The sequence below is a fragment of the Neofelis nebulosa genome, chromosome 4, assembly GCF_028018385.1.
Source record: "Neofelis nebulosa isolate mNeoNeb1 chromosome 4, mNeoNeb1.pri, whole genome shotgun sequence".
In the NCBI taxonomy this organism is placed as follows: domain Eukaryota; kingdom Metazoa; phylum Chordata; class Mammalia; order Carnivora; family Felidae; genus Neofelis; species Neofelis nebulosa.
Window position 1 is genome coordinate 45,309,617 of NC_080785.1, and position 20,544 is coordinate 45,330,160.

At 37.7% G+C, this 20,544-nt stretch overlaps 1 protein-coding gene and 1 pseudogene across 9 annotated transcripts in view; one reads left to right on the forward strand and one right to left on the reverse strand.

The window, feature by feature from the left end:
• The window catches only part of BBS9 (Bardet-Biedl syndrome 9), a 458,930-nt gene that overhangs the window by 127,131 nt on the left and 311,255 nt on the right, over window positions 1–20,544 (reverse strand). Inside the window, exon 20 of one of the 9 annotated variants that reach the window (XM_058724634.1) lies at window positions 18,733–18,849. The exons of the other annotated variants lie outside the window; for them this stretch is intronic. Coding sequence (XP_058580617.1) covers window positions 18,790–18,849 — 60 coding nt within the window. The 3' untranslated portion in view covers window positions 18,733–18,789. Of the gene's footprint in view, window positions 1–18,732; window positions 18,850–20,544 lie in introns of those variants that run through there. 9 annotated transcript variants of the gene reach the window in all.
• Window positions 19,220–20,544, forward strand: part of LOC131508320 (large ribosomal subunit protein eL36-like) — a 48,660-nt pseudogene continuing 47,335 nt past the window's right edge.

The following is a 20,544-nucleotide window of genomic DNA, read 5'->3' on the forward strand; positions in this document are numbered from 1 at the left end:
TACTGGCCCATTTCTTCCTGGTTATGAAATACCTCTCTTCAACTGCCATTTATCCTTCTTTTTAGCATTTTTGTATTTTTAAGGATCTCAACTGTGATGTCATGACTCTTACTCTTCTACTCAGTAATCAACTAGTGTCTTTCAAGACTATAATTACTCCTGGGGTACCTCAGGTGGTTCAGTTGGTGGCTGGTGGCTCAGTTGGTTAAGCATCTCACTCTTGATTTCAGCTCAGGTCATGATCCCATGGTTCATGGGATTGAACCCCAAGTCTGGCTCTGCACTGACAACACAGATTCTGCTTAGGATTCTCTCTCTCCCTCTCTCCCTTCCCCTGCTTGTGCGCTCTCTCTCTCTCCCTCTCTCTCTCTCTCTCTCTCTCTCTCAAAATAAATAAATAAATAAATGTTTTTTGAAGGACTACAATGACTCCTAATTAAATGATCTTCCTTGATTTATATCATCTTGATTTATTTTTATACTTCATAAAATATAGTACAAAATGAAATCACTATTTTCATTGTTAGAACAGGTATTCTTTAAAGTTATTAGCCCAGTTAACTATGAGCAACAAAGCAGGAACATAACAACAACAATAATATTCATAGCTAACGTTCATTAAGCATACATTAAGTGTATGTACCATGCCCTAAGTACTTTATATATATTAACGCAATCCTCAAATCAATCTTAAGAGGTGAGGTTATTATTACCCCATGTTACATACAAGAAAACTGAGACAACAACATGCACCAGGATACAAAGCTAGTGAGGAGGGCCAGAATTCAACCCCAGACAGGTCCCAGAAAGAGATTTAGAATTCAAAACCAGTCATTTTGGATGGAATAAAAGTGTTCTGAAATTAATTTTTATGGTGTGTCCATCTTGTCTTTTCAATATAAGACACAGGCAAAGAAGTAACTATCTTTTACTTTACAAACTGAAGTACTTTTAGCACTAAACCACTCATGCTTCCCCCTACTGGCCTTCCTCGGCAAATGCACCGTTCACAGTGCCCCTCCCCATTGAGAATTGCTTTGGGAATGGTTTTAATAAGGATCATGAAATGAATGGAAGGATTAATGGGAAAAAGTTGAAGAAAGCAGAACCATTCATACTTACTTTTTTCCATACAGACTCAGCCTTTCTGAAGGCTTATCTCTGAAATAAAACTACACGTAATAAGGTCCCTATCTCTATATAAAGCTGCCACCAAATAACTGAGAAACACACAGGAGCTGTGGCTTTTATGGGAGAACTGACTTTTGGCAGGTTCTAATAGAACAACATAATTAACAATTAGACTGTAAAGTCTGATCAGTGACACATACCATCATGGAACCTGGGGTTGGTAGAGAAAGTAATAGACAGAAAGAATGAGTTTGTAAGCCTACGTTTCCTCACCGTAAATAGTGATAATAACAGCCATGTAATGAGCTCATCCGAATAAAATAAAATTAAACAAGAACTGGCTGAATATGCCATATATAATTAAATATTGATTGAATATGTAGTATAAAAATGGAGGAGGAAATCACTAGCACTCCATATTTACAATCTATCAAAACAATTTAAAAAATACTAATGTATCTTTCTGTACTCCAATGCAGAAAAAATTATTATCCTGCTGCTATCATATTTTCAATTGGATCATTTATTTATTTTTTTTTTCAACGTTTTTTATTTATTTTTGGGACAGAGAGAGACAGAGCATGAACGGGGGAGGGGCAGAGAGAGAGGGAGACACAGAATCGGAAACAGGCTCCAGGCTCCGAGCCATCAGCCCAGAGCCTGACGCGGGGCTCGAACTCACGGACCGCGAGATCGTGACCTGGCTGAAGTCGGACGCTTAACCGACTGCGCCACCCAGGCGCCCCTTCAATTGGATCATTTAAAAGGAGACCTTTAAAAGTTCTGAGGAAAAACTTAAGTTCATGAAAACTACTCCTCACCCTTCCAAAAAAAAGTCTTTACATAACTGTAAAGAAGTTTTATAGTTTCATACCCACTACATATTTATTATTTTCATCCTATGTACTATGAACGACATATATTATTATTATTATTCTTTTACAGAAGAGGAAACTGAATAAGAGAGTACATGGAAAAGCAAGAAATAAATCTGAAATCTTATTTACACTGTTAAAAAAAAAAGTCCCTCATTTTCATGAGGCTTATTTTTGTTTCATCTTGACTTAGCTTTTCTGATAATGATGTCTCCCTCTATGTAAAGTTAAATCATGTTTTTCAAGTATTTTAGGCTTTTAAGCAATTCTATTAGCCAAAGCACATAGCAAAATTTATAGAATGAGTCCCATGATATATTATACAATATAATATATGTATATATATTGGATATAATATATATATTATATATTGGATATATATACATATAATATAATTTGGATATATTATAGATGGAGTATAATTTTAATTTAACAAGATAACAACAATAGTCATTTAAAAGCATGAAGCAGGGGTGCCTGGGTGGTTCAGTTAAGCATCCGACTCTTGATTTCGGCTCAGGTCGTGGTCTTGCAGTTCATGAGATTGAGCCTTGCTGTCAGGCTCTGTGCTGACAACACAGAGCCTGCTTGGGATTCTCCCTCTCTCCCCCTCTCTCTACCCTTCCCCCTCTCCCTATGAAAATAAACTCCCTCACACTCCCTCTCACACTCCCTCTCCCTATGAAAATAAACAAATAAATAAATAAATAAATAAATAAATAAATAAATAAATAAATACTTTAAAAATAAATAAAAGCATGAAGCATACTTTAAAGTTAGCACATCTAAAAATACTTGAGGATACTATACCATAAGATTTATCTTATGGCCATTGAACCACAGGCAATAGATACATCTAGAAAAAGATTACATAATTTAAAAGTAAAATTTTCAGGGATGCCTGGGTGGCTCAGTCAGTTAAGCGTCAGACTCTTGATTTTAGCCCAGGTCATGATCTCTGGGTTCATGGGATCAAGCCTAGCATTGGGCTTTGTGCTCCCACTCTGTCTGCCCCTCCCCCTCTCACATGCACTCTCTCTCACTTTCTCTCTCAAAATACGTAAATAAACATTAAACAAAGTAATAAAAAGTAAAACTTTCATACACTTTCATAAAACAGAAATGTCAATTCAGAATTTCAGAGAGCACTGTATCTACAGAAAGATCAAACTTAAAATTTTAAGTTTAATTTCTCCATAAGTGAATTGAGCATCTTTACATTTGTATAATATTTGATAGATATCAATCTATATACATTAAGCTTTTCTGATTGGCTAACACAGAATAGCTCAAAAGCCTAAAATACCTGAAAACCATTACTTTAACTTTGTTTACCTCTGGTTGCAACAGCCCCACTTCACAAGCTGAAATTTGTTCCAGTGTAGAGGAACTTGACTAACTTCATTTCAAACAAAAATAAAAGATTAAGGGCAATGGTAAGAGGACATCATGGTTCCCAGAGATAATGTATAAACTCACAGTCTAGAATCTCAGAATTTTTAGAACTGGAAGATATCATGGTAACAAGGAAATACTTCACCGCCTACTTCACTCACTGTTCCAAACAATACAATTTTTTTCTTTCATATGGACCCTAACTGAAACTAGATCTACAAAGCAAGATATAGGCATTCCCACCTCTGAAAGTTAATGCAGAAATTCCCTTTGCTATTTCCCTTCCATACCTACAAGTCCAGCACAATTGGTTGCAAAGGGAAAATCTAAGCCCTTGCACATCTGTGTTTTGGACTACATGACTCCAAGCAACCAGTTTGGTTTGATATTGTCTTCTCAATTAATTGTCTGTTCAGCTAAACAACATAACCTCAATCCTCAGGCCACAGACAACTAAACACAAGGAAAGCCTGGGCACACCACTTTCTTTAAGAAATCTTGGCAAATTCTTTAAAAGAATGATGATAGATAGATAGATAGATGAGAAAAGAGAAAAGAAAAAAAGGAAAGGAAAGGAAAGGAAAGGAAAGGAAAGGAAAGGAAAGGAAAGGAAAGGAAAGGAAAGGAAAGGAAAGGAAAGGAAAGGAAAGGAAAGGAAGAGAGAAAAGAAAAGAAAAGAAAAGAAAAGAAAAGAAAAGAAAAGAAAAGAAAAGAAAAGAAAAGAAAAGAAAAGATCTCGGTAAATCCTGACAAAATATAAATCCATTACTCTTTATGCAGACCCTCTGGATTCCCCAGGCTAGGGTTGGCCCAGGCCTTCTATTTTGTTCATCACACACAAGCACACACCCTTCTATCACCCATTTTCTCCTGGCTTGGCCCTATAGTTATAAATTCTAAAAAGGTTAACATGCAAAATGTAGTTTTTGTAGTTGATCTACTCACTCAGACTTTCTTTAAATGTTTCCTAATAAAAAACAGTTTTTTAAAGTAGACAGATCAGGGGTTTCATGGGTGTTTCTTGAGCCAAATCCAGAAGAGCAATTCCATTATGTAAGAGCTACCATTCCAGATATATTCTTTCACTTTTTCTAGGTATCCTCATTCTGGCTTGTTCCAAATAATATCTTCATTTGTGTGAAGTAGGTTTTAAAGAACCCACTTAGAATCTTTAAATGTTTTTCCATAAGTATATGCCTAAGCACAGATTTTCTTTTAAAGTTCAGTTAAAGGCAAGTTGAACTCATCACTTTTTGTCACTGCCAGAAATAATGTGAACACTTCAAACTTTCATAGTTTCAAATTAAACTGCTTTCCCAAGTCAATATCCTGTAATAGTTTTTACTGTCAGCCCATGGTGTTTTCAGGTAAGTGTGTTCTCCATAGGGGAATATTTCTAGTAACTAATAATTGCGGCAACTTAGAGTTAAATTTACTATGGACCATCTCCCAATGCCAACCCTCAAGGAGTATTATATGGCTCCACCTCCTATAACAACACATATTTTTTGTCAAAAACTTTATACATTTATTTAATCAAGGAAATGATTGCAAAAAGAGCTTTGATTGACTTCAAATATAAACACAAAATACACCTGGGACATAAAACACAGCCATGATTATGAATACGAATATGGAATATTTTATATATTAAATAGAATGGAAACATTTCACAATAGGAGAGGCAAACAAATAACCAAGTATTATCCCAATAACATGTTGTTGTGTAACCAAACTAGAGTGAAGGTTTTTAATTTAGATTGATTTTTATTATTTAACAATTAACATGATGTACCTAACCCAAGGAAAAATTACATATCTTCATGTTTAAATATCATAGATACCAAATATAGAATTAAAATTAAAATGACCTTTGATATGAGAACAATCAGCTTCAGAAAACTGGCCTCGACCAGTACTCAGAAAATACTTAATGTTATACATTAGAGTTTGTTCACTCGTTCAGTAAATATTTATTATTTATTATGAGTGTTAGGTGCTCGCAATATCCCCATGAACCAGACAAACACACTTCCTGCATTCATGAGGTCTCTCGTCTGGAGAATTCACCATCAATTCAGTTCAGCAAGTAAAGTACTGTAAACATCTGCAATAAACCAGTACTCTGTTGACTCATTTAAGGATATCAGAAAGCTAATATAGATAGGATCCCTGACTCCTTTTCTGTGTCTTTGTTAATATAAAGCTCATATAAATGAAGAACTTAGAAAACAATACAAAGTATTAGCTGCTAACAGTAAATACCACAGAACGCACGCACTATATCTGAATCCACTTGGTAACGACTTATGCTGTGTGAAGTTACAAGAGTCCAGTGCAAAAGAATATCTTTTTTAGGCCAATCTTTAAAACTCCCACAACATAGGGGCACCTGGGTGGCTCAGTCAGTTAAGCGTCAGACTTTGGTTCAGGTCATGATCTCATGGTTCGTGAGTTTGAGGTCCGAGTCGGGCTGTGTGCTGACAGCTCAGGGCCTGGAGCCTCCTTTGGATTCTGTGTCTCCCCCTCTCTCTGCCCCTTCCCTGCTCACATTCTCCCTCTCTCTCAAAAATAAGCAAACATTAAAAAAAAAAAAAAAAAACTCCAACAAAATGACAAAGGAGAAATCAGCATTTTATTTCATGGATAGGTACGTCTTAAAGTGCTGATGTCTTTTTTTTCCTATTCAGAGTGAATGAAATATTTACAATCTCTTTAAGTATACCATATAAAAGGTTATTGAACACCCAGTAAAATTTTTTGCTTGTTTTTGTTTTGTTTTTTATCAAATCATACGGAAAGCAAATTCTGTGTCTGAACATTTAAATTGGTTATGCAAAGCTCTGGGGAGAGCTGGTTAATTGTCTTAGAGCAGAGGACGAATTAAGCCTCCACTCTTTCTGAGAGTCTTACAAACTCTCCTGAGAGGAACATGGGAATTAACCAAACATGTTTTTTTAAGTGGAAAAAACAATGGACATGTTATAGAATAATCTATTTTTTAATAAAATCAAAGCACTAAAGAGAGTATGCTTCCAAACTATTTTGATTTAGGTAACAGACATAAAGTTAAGAATATTTTTTTAAAATTATTCCCCTACTGTAGAAAACAGTTTAATAGTTCCTCAAAAATTAAACATAGAATTGCCATATAATCCCACAATCCCTTCCCGAAGTATATGCCCAAAAGAACTAAAAACAGGTACTCAAACAAATACACACACATGTTCACACCAACATTATTCACAGTAGTCGAAAGGTGGAAACAGCTCAAATATCCATTAACAAATGAATGAATCAACAAATTGATATATCCACACAATGGAATATTTTATTCAGCCATAAAAAGGAATGAAGTACTGATACATGCTACAATGTGGATAAACCTCCAAAACTTTATGCTAAGTGAAAGAAGCCAGCCAGAAAATGTCACAAGCTATATGATTACATTTATATGAAATATCCAGAATAAATAAATCCATAGAGGCAGAACTCAGATTGGTGGTTGCCAGGAGCTAGGGGAAAGGGGCAATTGGAGAAATGGCTTAACGGGTAAGGGGTTTCCCTTGGGGTGATAGAAATTTTAGGGGACTAAATAGAAGTGATTATTAAACAACGCTGTAAATGTAATAAATGCCAATGAATTGTTCACTTTAAAATGGTTGATTTTATGTTATGTGAACTTCACCTCAATAAGTTCTTTTTTAATAATGGTACATTACCAAACCAGCGGATGACACAAAGGACAATACTGTTTGGAAAAATATAAACATTGAGAACTCTAAGTTTTAAAAGTGATCTCAAACAGATTCTTAACGTGAAGAAAGTTTTAAGAATATCTTGAACAGAGATGCCTGGGTGCCTCAGTTGGTTAAACATCTGACACTTGATTTCAGCTCAGGTCATGATCTCAGTTGTGAGTTTAAACCCTGCATTGGGCTCTGTGCTGACAGTGCAGAGCCTGCTTGGGATTCTATCTCCCACCACCCCCCCTCTGCCCCTCCCCTACTTGTTCTGTCAAAAATAAATAAACTTTAAAAACAAGAATATCTTGAATAATTTATTTGTATTTTTTCTTCAAATGTATACTCAAGTGCAATAAACTATAAAATTTGTATCTAAATAAATCTCAGAATTCTCTCAATACGTAAAAAATAAACATTTAAGCAAATAAGAAAAAAATAATTGCACTGTTTTGTTTTAAAACCGAAATTATTTTTGCTTGCACCTATAATGTTTTAAAAGTCCATGTTTCTTAAAGAGAAAACCCTGATAAGTTATGCAGATTGGTCATGGGTATAGGAGACAGTTTCTTAAATAAGCATAGCAGTTAAAGGCAAAGCCAGGAAATTTTAGACATCATCTTAGGAAAAGTTAAACCTTAAATTTCTACAGAGATATGAACATTTACTAATGAAGGACTAAAGACTATCAAGTAAATTTAACTTAATCAAAAAGCAAGGGTCACCATTATGCAGATTTTCACGTACTTCAGAACAAATTATCTGTATGTTAACAGGGCAGGACTAAGCACCTTCCTGCTATAGGGAAACATGAAATAAAACTACATGTGGTACATGCTTAATAACAAAAATTGACTTAAGGCAAGAATGGTCTCAAATACCATCACTATGTTATAAAAGAAGAAATAAAGTTTACAAATCACATTATTAGAGATTTCATTCATTTATAAAAATGTTATTTCAAATTTCAGTATTACTTGGGTAATCTGAACGTTCCATATAAGCTCAAACATCAGAAAAATATTTTTAAAGTAAATGCATGTATATGGTAAAGACCAAGATTTAAAAATGATCTAATGAACAAACCAAGTTTAGATTATGGAGTTGAAAACTCCATGTAAGTGAGCATACCCAGCAGCCAGACCGTGGCTTCTAATACTACTCTCCCACAAAAGAACCAGGCTTCCCTGCGGAAAGAGCTGATTCTAGGGCTGGGGCAGGAAATAGAGAAGATGAGCCCAGAGTGTCTCATAGTACCAGGAAGTAAGGAAGTGCTCAAAACAAAAACAAAAACAATGCAGTGCCTACACTACCTGGAGTAGGATATTTTGAATAATTACTTGTACAAACCGGCTATAAATTTGCAAAGACAGGCCAGTCCTTTCAAAAGTCTTTTAATTTCTTCATCTAGAGCAGAGTTTCTCAATGTGAGTATTATTGACACCTTGGGCCCCTGCTTGAGTTGGGGTTGTCCTATGCAGTGTAGGAAGTTTAGTGGCTTCCCTGGTCTCTACCCTCTGAATGCCAGTAGCATTCAGAACCACTGCTCTAGAGAAACTTCCAAAAGGATGAATTAAATAAAAGTTGATAGTTAAACAAACTGCTAGAACAATGCTGAGAGATGCTGGCTGGTGTAAAGAGCCATACAGCAACGGAAAGAGAGATCTCAAGGGGGAAAGGAGCTGCTTTTCATTTCTTGAACTTTTCTCTTCTTTCCCCCTCAGCAATCAACAATGAAGCCTTTCTAACAACTATTTTAGCACTGTACTCCTGATCCCCTAATTCCATTCCCACTGCGTCAAAAAGCCTCCTGGCAGAAAAGGGAAAAACCCTAGCACTTGACACACTTCACAAATGCTGCCTTTCAAAGACACCGGGTTGAGAAGCAGTCTAATTAAGGACAGGGACAACAGCCTCCCCTTAAAAGTCAGAAACACCAAATAAGGAGGGTGCTACAGTTTCTGGAATCCTATCTCTTCTACTCCTAGCAAAAGCCCACTGAACCCAGAGCACTAGAAGAATCACCATGACATATCCTGGGTGTGAAATTGAGAAATGTTCACCTATTCCAGTGAACCACTCTTCCATAACATTTACAAAGAAGTGCAAGTATACTCCCCTTGGGCAAACACCTGCTTGTGAACAAGAACATGTCATTAACAGAGACCAGTTCCTTTTACACCCTGTGCCAAATTCAGTGTAACTCATTTGGCTTCTGTCAGAATTGGATTTCTAATTCTGTGTTCTAGACAATTAGCTACAATCCTCAGCTTCTTGTTACTTATTTTAGCCTAAAAGCAGAGAAGGATTTTTCACAAAGAGAAATGGGTACAGAATAATTAATATAAACATTCTCTCCAAAATGGTAGGCTAACTCTACAAATTCTTCAAATGGACTAGAATTTTACGTACAAGTCTAATTATATACACTGATGTGAGATACTCTCAAGAAAAAACTTACGCATCAAATGAATAAACAGGTACACTGGCACAATGTTCTGAGAGCCAGGTTTTTAAAAAGTCACCTAAGTTTGTTTTAGCTTTCACTTTTTTCTCTCATTCAGAAAATCAACTTTATAGATGTGTTTCATTCACCTTTCCTCAGCTGAGTTTTCTATTCCTTCTTAGATAAAGAGTAACATAAATAGTTTAGCCCAAACTAGAAATTTTCTGTAATAAATACTATTTAAAAAAAAAAAAAAAGCACAGATTCATCCAAGCTAGACAAGTGTCCCTTTCACAAAGTACATCTGGAAGCTCCATGTAACTTTTCGTGTGCTAAAACTCAGGGGAGAACTAGCTAATTGTCTTAGAGCAAAAGACTAGAAATTAAAAGCTTCAAATCTTCTGGGGCGCCTGGGTGGCGCAGTCGGTTAAGCGTCCGACTTCAGCCAGGTCACGATCTCGCGGTCCGTGAGTTCGAGCCCCGCGTCAGGCTCTGGGCTGATGGCTCAGAGCCTGGAGCCTGTTTCTGATTCTGTGTCTCCCTCTCTCTCTGCCCCTCCCCCGTTCATGCTCTGTCTCTCTCTGACCCAAAAATAAATAAAAAATGTTGAAAAAAAAAAAAAAGCTTCGACTCTTCTTATGATTCTGCCACTTGCTGGGTTATTCTGACAAGTCACTTAACCTCTGTGGACTTCTATTGATCTACAAATGGCAACTATTTGGCAAATGATAGGGTCATTTATGGAAAGGACACTTTTAAGAGTGTTGACTAAAAGTTCTTAAATGAAAGTTAGATTGTATTTTTAAACTCTAAATAGAGATAATGGGTTCTTTCAATAACACTCTTTTCAGACACAATTTCAGCAAAGTTTTTCTGCAGATAAATCTTTCATGTTTCCAGACAAATTAATCTTGAGTTCAAAATTGTCAGCTGGCTGAGGAAAATTCAGAGGACTATCCTAGGATACATGCTTTCTGTATATTTTGTGAAATATTTTAAATACAAAAATTATACTTTATTCCATCAAGAAATTAGTTTCAGAAGGCATCTGATGTCATAATGTATGGAAATGAGTATAGTGACATTTCTCATTGATTAAACATAGTGGAAGGTCTTATTAATACTGTTAGCCAAGATTCATGAGTTCTTATTCCTTGGTCCAGAGAAATTCTTAATCAAAATCCTCTTAGGTCAAGCAGAAGAAAGGCACCACAAACTGCCCCACATCACTTCTCAGAGTGTATCTATAATAAGAGACAAGTTTTGTGGAGGTAAAAACTCCTCTGAGCAAGCAAGCATAAGCTAATTTCATTCTTGTCGTTCCTCTTGTATCTTAGAAAATATGTGGACTCTTGCCAATAATTCTCAGTATTACAAAGCTAATTGCTTCTGTGACTCATTCATCAGCGTATCCCATGGATTTCCAGAAAGATGACCCTCTGTGTAAACAATGTCTGAAGAGCCCCACAGAAGCCAAAGAAGAGGCTTCCCAGAAAACGAAGTTTAAAATAGTTCTGGAGTGTACCTATAGCTCCCACTCAAGGGCTACATACACATTCTCCACCGCACACCATGGAGACCAAGTGTTGGCCCTACTTACTTCTCATCCTACTAATTAACAGTGTGACTCATTTGTTCTACAAACATATTTTATTAAGAAAAATCATCTCAAATTCAGAATCAGGTTTCTTTGGCTTTTTAAATTTTTATTTTAATTCTAGTTAAAATAACTGATATTTGTGGCATCTGTATTTGTTCTATTCAAAAACTTGAAAAAGACAAAAGAAAAACTTGAACTCTTTGGGTGATATTACATCTTGCCACTTTTCAATCACAGGCTCATCTGACACTGTGGGAAACTCAGAGACATTATTTAATGGGATTCTATATTCATGAGCCTACATTCATTTTGGTATCTCTGACAGCAATCCTAAACTTTCCATTTGATCTAAAAGACATGGCTATTTACCCATACCTAAGATACAAAAAACAAATACTTCAGGGGAGAGAGAGAAAAAACAAGGGACATCCTGGTTCTGACTCGAATTTTGCTTTTTTTAACTCTAAAAAATAGTCATAGAACAAAGTAAGAGAGTCTTCCAGCTTAAAAATGACTCTTTGTAAAGGACTAATATAAATGAGTACAAGCACAGGTTAGAGGAAAGATTCATCTTATTTCTTTTGTTACATGTCTTTCCTTCCATTCATAATTTCAGCAATACGGCTGCCACTGTGAAAATAATGCTGTCTTAATTAAAGGTATATATTTCTTTCTTTTAAGTTTTTTTTTTATTAACTTTTGAGAGAGAGAGAGAGTAAGAGAGCACAAGTGGACGAGGAGCACAGAGAAAGAGAGGGAAAGAGAGAGCCCCACCCCTCATGTGGGGGTGGAACCCAGGAACCAAACTGCAAGATTATGACCTGAGCCCCAACTCAGATGCTTAACTGACTGAGCCACCCAGGTGCCCCACATGTTTTTCTTTTCATACACAATCAATTCCAGTTCCTACATTCAAATTCAAAACCTGTGAGAAATTTGAAGTTACCAAATAGTTTCAAGGACTTAAAACTTAGAACTTCAATTTTTAAAACTTACCATCCCTAATTCAGTCCCAAGATACTTAGTTGCCTTTCCTCTGTGTACTATAACTAAAAATATTTGTTATCTCCAAGATAAAACAGACATTGTTTACCAAAGAACACTAATATCACATAAACACATCTTAAATTAATGGGGTGTGTGGTGCGTGTATGCACACGCATGTGTTTGTGTCTGATCCTATGCTTCTGCTTTGATAGTGTTAGTCCTCAGCACAATTTTATTATCTCCGCATACTCGAAATACTCCTGAAATAGCTTCTTATTAAACACATAAAGGCAGCTATATTGATTTACTCAATAGTACTAATTAAATAACTTCCTTTTTTATATTGTAACAAAATATGTTGAGCCAAATAAGCAACCACTTATCACTAACAGCTCTGTTAGAACAGAACACAAAGGAGGCCAACCCAGATTTTACTTCCAATCCCCTGTGGTTCTGATCTTGTGTTAGTTGGAACTCCAATTCAACACTGATGTTGCCTTTTTTGAAAAAGTCAACAACCTAGTTACCACACCACATGGGGGTGGTTTTCACCATTAACAGTTTTCTATTGTCTCTAATGCCATGGTTAATTATTGCTATGGGGATAATTTTGCTGAAATAAAATCTAGGAAAAACAACTTTAACTTTCTCATACTGCCATGGGTAAGAGGTGGGACACAGAGGCAATACTTTGAAGTAGGGGGGAAACAGGGGATAATTTGTGAAAGATTTCTTTCTGGTTTAGTAAATGGACTTTCTCTGTGGTACAAACATATTATCTAGTCAGAAGCAGATTTTACCTGGAAAATTATGGAGGGCTTTAGTGATCCAGAACCTCTACTTTATCTCATCAGGAACACAGAAGTTTCCTGACAGTCATGACCACTGCACAGGCTGTGCTGCTGTTATTTTATGTTCCCTCCCATTTACATCCCAATTCAGCATCACCATCCAAAGATGAGGAAGTAAGGTTTGGGGAGATGGGGTGGCTTGCCCAAGGTCTTTGCATAAGTGAGCATCAGAGTCAGGGAACACCTGTGCACTGGGTGCCCAAAGACACTAAAAGTAGCTGGCATTTTGTGAGTACTTGGCATACCTCACCTCACTTAACCTTCACAACTTGGTGAACTGGGTATTAGGGGTATTAACCCCCTTTACAGAAGAAAACCGAGTCTCAGCAGAATTGTCACTTGCCGTGGTCTTTATAGTTCATCAGAATTGAAACCTTTACCCTGGGTTTGAGTTTTGAAAGGCCAGAGTCCTCCCTGTACTCCTCTCCGTGGGTACAACAGTCCATAAGGTCAAGGAAATGTATTAACCAAGAATCCTGCATTCCCTTTCTAGACATGCTCTGATTAGCTCAGAATTCCCTGCCAAACTGCCCTAAGTTCATCTCCACAGCCGCTGTGGGCCTCTTCTCCAAATCCCTCCCTAGAGATGACTTTAGAGCAGGTGCCACATGCTCACAAGTCTATGCCCAAGGGGTGGACAAGGGGTGGCTTTCTGGGTAGGAAAGACATAGCCTGGACTTGTCGGCTGGCATGTCAACACTTTGTAGTGTGAGACAGAGGCAGGGGAAAGCTACAGACACAGAATGCAAGCCTGGGTCCCACTCTCCTTATGTAACCATGTTGTACACAGAACTCTGAGGTATCCAAGTATTCAAACATGACCTGCCAGATCATTATAAAGGTATATTTGTCGGGATAGAAACAATTGGCTTGATTTATAACTTTTAAAAATGTGTCCACATAGCATATGTGAGCCATCACTTGAATTCTTCCCTCAAGCCCCACAAATGTTAGGCTGGGGCCTGCAGCTAGTAAATGGCAGAGCTAAAACCTGAGAACAAGTCTGTTTGACTCTAGAGAGAATACTGCGTTATCTTTGACACCTATTCACCCACAGCAGAGCAGCTGTTGTGATCTAGGTAGTTTGACTCCAACACTAGAGATAAATCACAATTTGTCTAAAGCAATCATTATAATCCCATCCCTCTTGGCAATGACTGGCTCAGGGACCTAGCCTAAGATATCCAATATTCATCATTACTCCAGTTTCAGAGATTGCCTCCAAAATGAGCGGCTGACCCAATACAGGCCAGAAAGAAATAAGGAAAAGTCTGTTGGAGGCTCTTAGAATTTACTTCCTCCAAGAATAAGCCTCTAGATGTCACATGCAGCTGTGGGATCCAGCACGGCTGTAGACATCTCACTACTACCAGCCTGAGGATGAAACCAAAACACAGAGGAAGGCAAAGCCAAGAGAGTCACCAGGCAACCGAACGGAAGCCACTGGACAGACAACCCTAAATCCTCTGGACTTTCAGTTATATGGGCCCACACACTGCCTTACTGTTTAAGCCAGTCTGAGTTGGGTTTCAGTCACTGACAATCCAAAGCATCCCTAACTGGTAAATCTCAAAACCCACACTCTTAACCACTAGACAACACTGCCTCCCTTGCAGAGCAGGCAGGAAGACTTGAGGGGCAGGGGCAAACCTGACCCCTGACAAGGAGTCAAAAGGCTCTTAAGTCCTGCTTAAGTCCAGAGTAAAACATGTACTTAGATCCAGTCTGGCATTGTCAGTACAGCAAGGGCCACTCAGCCCTTCTTCCCTTTAGCTCAGCTGCTTTGTGGATGGAGACAGAGATGAACCCTCCAGAACATAACATCATCTGAAAAGCATAAAGAACATGCCTTGTCTAATGGCACAGCCATTCTTACCCCAGCACTGCAGTTGAGGTCTAGCCTGGTTTCCAGCCCTTTAAAATCTCAGTCATATGCAACAGCAGGGATTTTTACAAAAGCTGAGGGTTTATAGAGCCATAAGTAAAGCAGGTACTATTTTAAAGGAAAATCTTTCTAAATTGTCCTCCAACTCCACTGCATTCTTAAATGGAGTGCATTTCTCATAATTTAATCTTTTCCTGATGACTCAAAGAAGTCACTATTATGAACATCAATTGTTGTATTAGGCTGTACATTCATCCAGCTGGAAGAAATTATAATGAGGTGGAAAGCTCTTTTGATCCTACACTACATAGCTATAACTATTGCACAATTGTTGCTTTTGTATCTAATTTTATAGCTGCTGTCTTCTTTCTTCTATTCACACAATCAGTTGTTACTTCCCACTGGTGCTAAATTGTCCACCTATAATAGCCCTCTTACCTTTAAAATTTATTACATTTATTCTACAGTGTGTTATTAAATACATGAAACACTAAGAATGCATTGTTTTTAATAATATTTAATAATAAATATCATTTCCTGAACACTTGGTATGTTGCATTAGTTACATTCAGAGTTTTGTGTCCATCATGTCATTTAGTACTCAACCCTATTATCCCTACTAGAGAAATGAGAACATTGAAGCTGCAGTAAACCGGGTGACTTTCCCAAGGTTAGACAGAGGTTAGGGCAAAGTCTGAAATGAGGATATACAGAATCTTCCTATAGGTAAAGTGCAAATACCATTTTGGTTATTCAGAATATTACGGTTCTTGGTGAGAAAAGAGAAGATCAAAATTTCAGAAAGACAGTGTTATTGTGGAAGGTGACCTCAGAAATAAATTCAATTCTATAGGGGCGCCTGGGTGGCGCAGTCGGTTAAACGTCCGACTTCAGCCAGGTCACGATCTCGCGGTCCGTGAGTTCGAGCCCCACGTCAGGCTCTGGGCTGATGGCTCGGAGCCTGGAGCCTGCTTCCGATTCTGTGTCTCCCTCTCTCTCTGCCCCTCCCCCGTTCATGCTCTGTCTCTCTCTGTCCCAAAAATTCTATAAACAGGCATTTAAGAAAGAGGTACTTCTATTATTGGCCAAACATGATACGATTTGTTTTCTTAATTCCTATTGTAAAAAGGAAACAGGCCTAATAAATACATCTGAATGGGTGTGCTTACCTCATCTTAAATATGTTTCATTTCCAGATTATATATGGAGAAAAAGGTCCCAGAAAATGCCCTTGTTCTCTAACACAGACACATGCTATGCCCTCCAATGATACAAAATCTTACTAATCAAATTTTAGGAATTTTTCATAGTAAAAGTCTCAAAAACAATCAAACTTGAGGCCATTCTAAGCCCTCACTGTTGGCTTCCTGTCATTGAGACCTCTCTCCACTCAGCCCCCAATGCCTCCCTAGGGCTCTAGGCCCTATGACCACTCCAGCTACACTTTACTGGGTAACTTAGCTATTTACTGGTGAAGCATGCTGAGTTTCAAACAGTGAAATTACATGTTTTGGAAAACCAACCTGCCTGTAACCAACACTATTTTAGTACCGATCTACTTGCTATGGGTGGTAATTCATGCACACACCCCTGCCCCCCACCCACTTTACTGCTGACTTTACAGAAGCCCCAGGGAATAAATAATGCATTATGTTCTCCCCAAAATTAATCCTTCAAGGCGACATCCCTTTCTAAAGCAGAGGCAAAAATCCACTTCTATGATGCAAGTACCATAACCAACCTCAAATACAAGAAGCCAAGATAAAGGATTTCACCCTTTTCTCCCACCTTTCCTGCCCCCATGTAGCCAATGAATACTTAATGAAAGACAATGGAGCTCTGGAACCAGACTACTGGCATTCTGCTTTGCCAGTTAAGACATGTGACCTTGGGCTACTTACTTAATTTCTCTAGACTTGAGTCTACCTCCAAAATGGGAATAATAATAATAATACCTATCCCATTGTTCTTTAAAAGGAAATGAGTTGATTTATGTGAAGCGCTTTAAACAGACTGAACACAAATTAAGTGTTCAATAAATGTTAGTTATTGTTCTTATTATTCTATGCCAGGCCCTCTGTCAAATACTAGGGAGACAGCAATGAATGAGACTAACATGGGTCCTGCCCCATGGAGTTTTAGACCCACAGATTTGGCACCAGTTCTGACAGTATATGATCAAACTGTCTTAGATTCGCATTCTTTAGAAGGAAGAAAATAACTCTATTCAATGTTCGGTTTTGGTTTAGTATAACAATCATCATTAACACATCAAATCATTTCAACTTTACTGAGAGCTTATTACATGCCCAGGCATTGGGCCAACTGCCTTACAGTATTACTTCATTTAATCCTTACAACAGTATCATATTATCCTAATTTTACAGCTTGGGAAACTGAGGAAGGGCGAGATCAAGTAACTCCCAGAATTCAGATGCAGGTCAGTCTGACTCTAGAGCCACTATTCTAGATCCCTACCCCATGCTGCCTTCGTAACAGCAAATGAGGGACTACACACAAGAGCCCTTGAAGTGGAAAACTGCCAAGACGAAGGTAATCCACTCAGACTATATCTCAAGCTGAAGAGTCAATCCCAGCCTAAGAGAATGTGCGTAGGTCACTAGAAAGCCCAGGAAACAAAGGATATACATTAGAGTCCTGAGCTGAGGAAATATCTGGAGGTTTGAACAGAGCTGAGATCAGGGCACTGGGGAGCCAAAGGAGTGGTGGCCCTGGAACTGGCAAGAACACCCATCAACGCAAGTCCTTGTTATCCCTTATGGTAGGCAACGCTGCAGCTGACAGAGGAAAAGAGGCCAGAAACCTGGCAGCTAGGAATCGGAGTGATGGAACATCAAAGGCAGGAGGCCTTCCACCTCCATTTCACTAGCCAGAATTGTAGCACATGTCCACTCTGAGCTGAGTGAGAGCCTAGAATATGGAGCTTTAAAAATGAGGTACTGGGGCACCTGGGTAGCTCAGTCAGTTGAGCATCCAACTCTTGGTTTCAGCTCAGATCATGATCTCACGGTTCGTGGATTCGAGCCCTGCATCGGGCTCTGTGCTGACAGTGCAGAGCCTGCTTGGAATTCTCTCTCTCCCTCTCTTTCTGCCCCTCCCCTGCTATCGTCTCTCTCTCAAAATAAATAAATTTAAAAAATAAAAAAATAAAAATAAAAATGAGGTACCAATAAAACTTCACCCACCCACTCCTTTCCCCAACCCCCACATAAAATTGGAGTTCCACTAATAAATAAGAAAAAGAATACTGGATATCATATAGGCAACCTGAAGTGCCTGAACAACACGGATTCACCTTTCCTTCTTCATTAAAATTAGCTATGATTCTTTAATATTTTTTTTGGAAACTCCCAAAAGTAATGTATCTATTGCACCTAGGGCTAAAGCTATCCAAAGTCAGCATTGGTTTAAAATTCACAGAAATTCTCTAGTAGACACATGACCCATAGATAGCATCCATCTCAGATTACCAACCTAATCATTCCACATCAAAAAAACTTTTTTTTCAGCAGATCAATGGTAAATTTCTGTAAAACAATCATAAATATACTCAGTAGCAAATGATGGAAGATATTTATGGGGAAAGTCTTTCTGGAAACAATTAGATGATTAACCTTCTACCAAGCATACAAATCAGATCTAGATTTTCTATACACAAAATTTTTTTAATGTCAAAACAATACCAAAGTCAACTCAAGCCATGACTACTGAAAATGTAGACTTTGTTTATTATTTAGTGTATTAAGCATTGCAAATGTTAATTGTAATGAGGTTTGTCCTCTGCAATATCAGGTCTGACTTCCTCTGAAGTCTGTTTCTTGGTGATGTGCCCACTGGGGTTGCTTTTCTGCAGCTTCAATAATTAATTGTGGCTCTCAGGCCTCTCATTATAATATCAGTCTGTGGCCATCTGGCCTAGAAGTGAAGAGAGAAGATTGCCAATTAAGAATAAAGTGGGATATTATGGTTTGTCTCTTCTTTCACATCTTTAGCAATCTTTGTTTTTCTGTTTTTTCTTCCATGATAATGTGCAAAAAACAAAATCCTAAAAATACTCGCATGGCCTTTGGATGGATGCTCTTAAGGTCTGATTCTGGCCTTTGATAATATGACATGCTTCTTTGCTTATGCTATAAATTCATTAGTTTCTTTACCACCCATCTCTGCCCCCTGCTCCCACTACTAGTACTAAGCAACTTTCACTTGGTAGCAGGGCTTGCCACCTTTGGCCTAATATAGGGAGAAATGAGCCTCATAGTCAACTCAGACTAAATCTGTTCTCCACATGTTCAGGCCTTGTCCGGATGCCAGTTGGAAGACCTCTGATGTGCTCAACACTAGATCCTGTCTGGGAATTGATGTGCCTCACACCAAGGCAGTCAGCCTGAGTCTTCATGCTAGGTCTGCTCACCACTCACCCCAACAGCGTGAGAGGAAGTGGCTGATCCTGGAAAATGTGGTATTGTCTTTTTGATAGAATGGCAGAAATACACACAAGACATTGGAGAAGGCAAGAACTAAGCCACTTTCTCATTTAATCATTTTCTTCCTTTCTTGGCCAAACACCCAGGTTTCCAACTATAAGTAAAGCTTAAGTGAAGGCCTTAATATTCTTTCAGATATGCTGTTTGTCAAATATGATCATGAGACTGAGCACGTACCAAACTAACGTTTGGTTTTAGATTTGATTTGATGGTAGTTATGACATTTAACACTGTAAGAGAATTTTGAGCTCTTTCAAGAAAATAGATTTAATATTCAATTTTATTATTGATTGTTAATATTAACTAAATACTAATGCTTAAATATTCACTTAATATTTAATATTAGAATATTAACTGATTAGTAATACTCTGGACTCGGAATTATATCCTGATATTAGACACAGGAACACAGAAAATTTTGGCTCATGTAAGTTATTCTCTTCTCTTACAAGGATTGCACTTTTAGGGCCTCCTATATTCATTTATAAAATATTGTGACTTGGTCTCTATGATAAAAGAGGTGGTGTTGTTGTTGTTGTCTTAATCTCAAGCAACCGTATGCTAGAAGCTCATGTCAAATAGATATAAATTTGAGATTCTACGTCTGGTGTATTACTGAAAGAATGATAATATAATTATACATTACAACTTCAAAAATGTATTAATACCATTTAGATGGGTTAACACAGTTTTAACAAAGTGAGGAGCAGTTTGATAAAAAGAGAACATTCTAATTATATGATAAAAACATGAGCTTTCTATGCTCCAGCTTCTCACTCTGGTCACAGAGGTCTTATTAACTTTATAAATCAACATACAAGTAGTATACTAAGTACACTTACCATGGTATACCAGCATTTCTGATACAAATCAATACATGTGTTTCTACAGAACTTCCTATTCTGCAAAACTGCCTACTGAAAATAACAGGGCATATAGAAGGAAAGGGACCATGGGCAAACCACTCAAAACTTATGTAATTCTGTAATCAGAGCTCTAACTAAAAGAATAACAGTTCTAGTAGTAATATTAGCACAGTTCAATATCCACTGGTATTTGCATCCAGCAATGTCAAAGTCAATGCTTTACAGCCTTAAAACCCAGGCTAATGCTTCCTCCTTCCTAC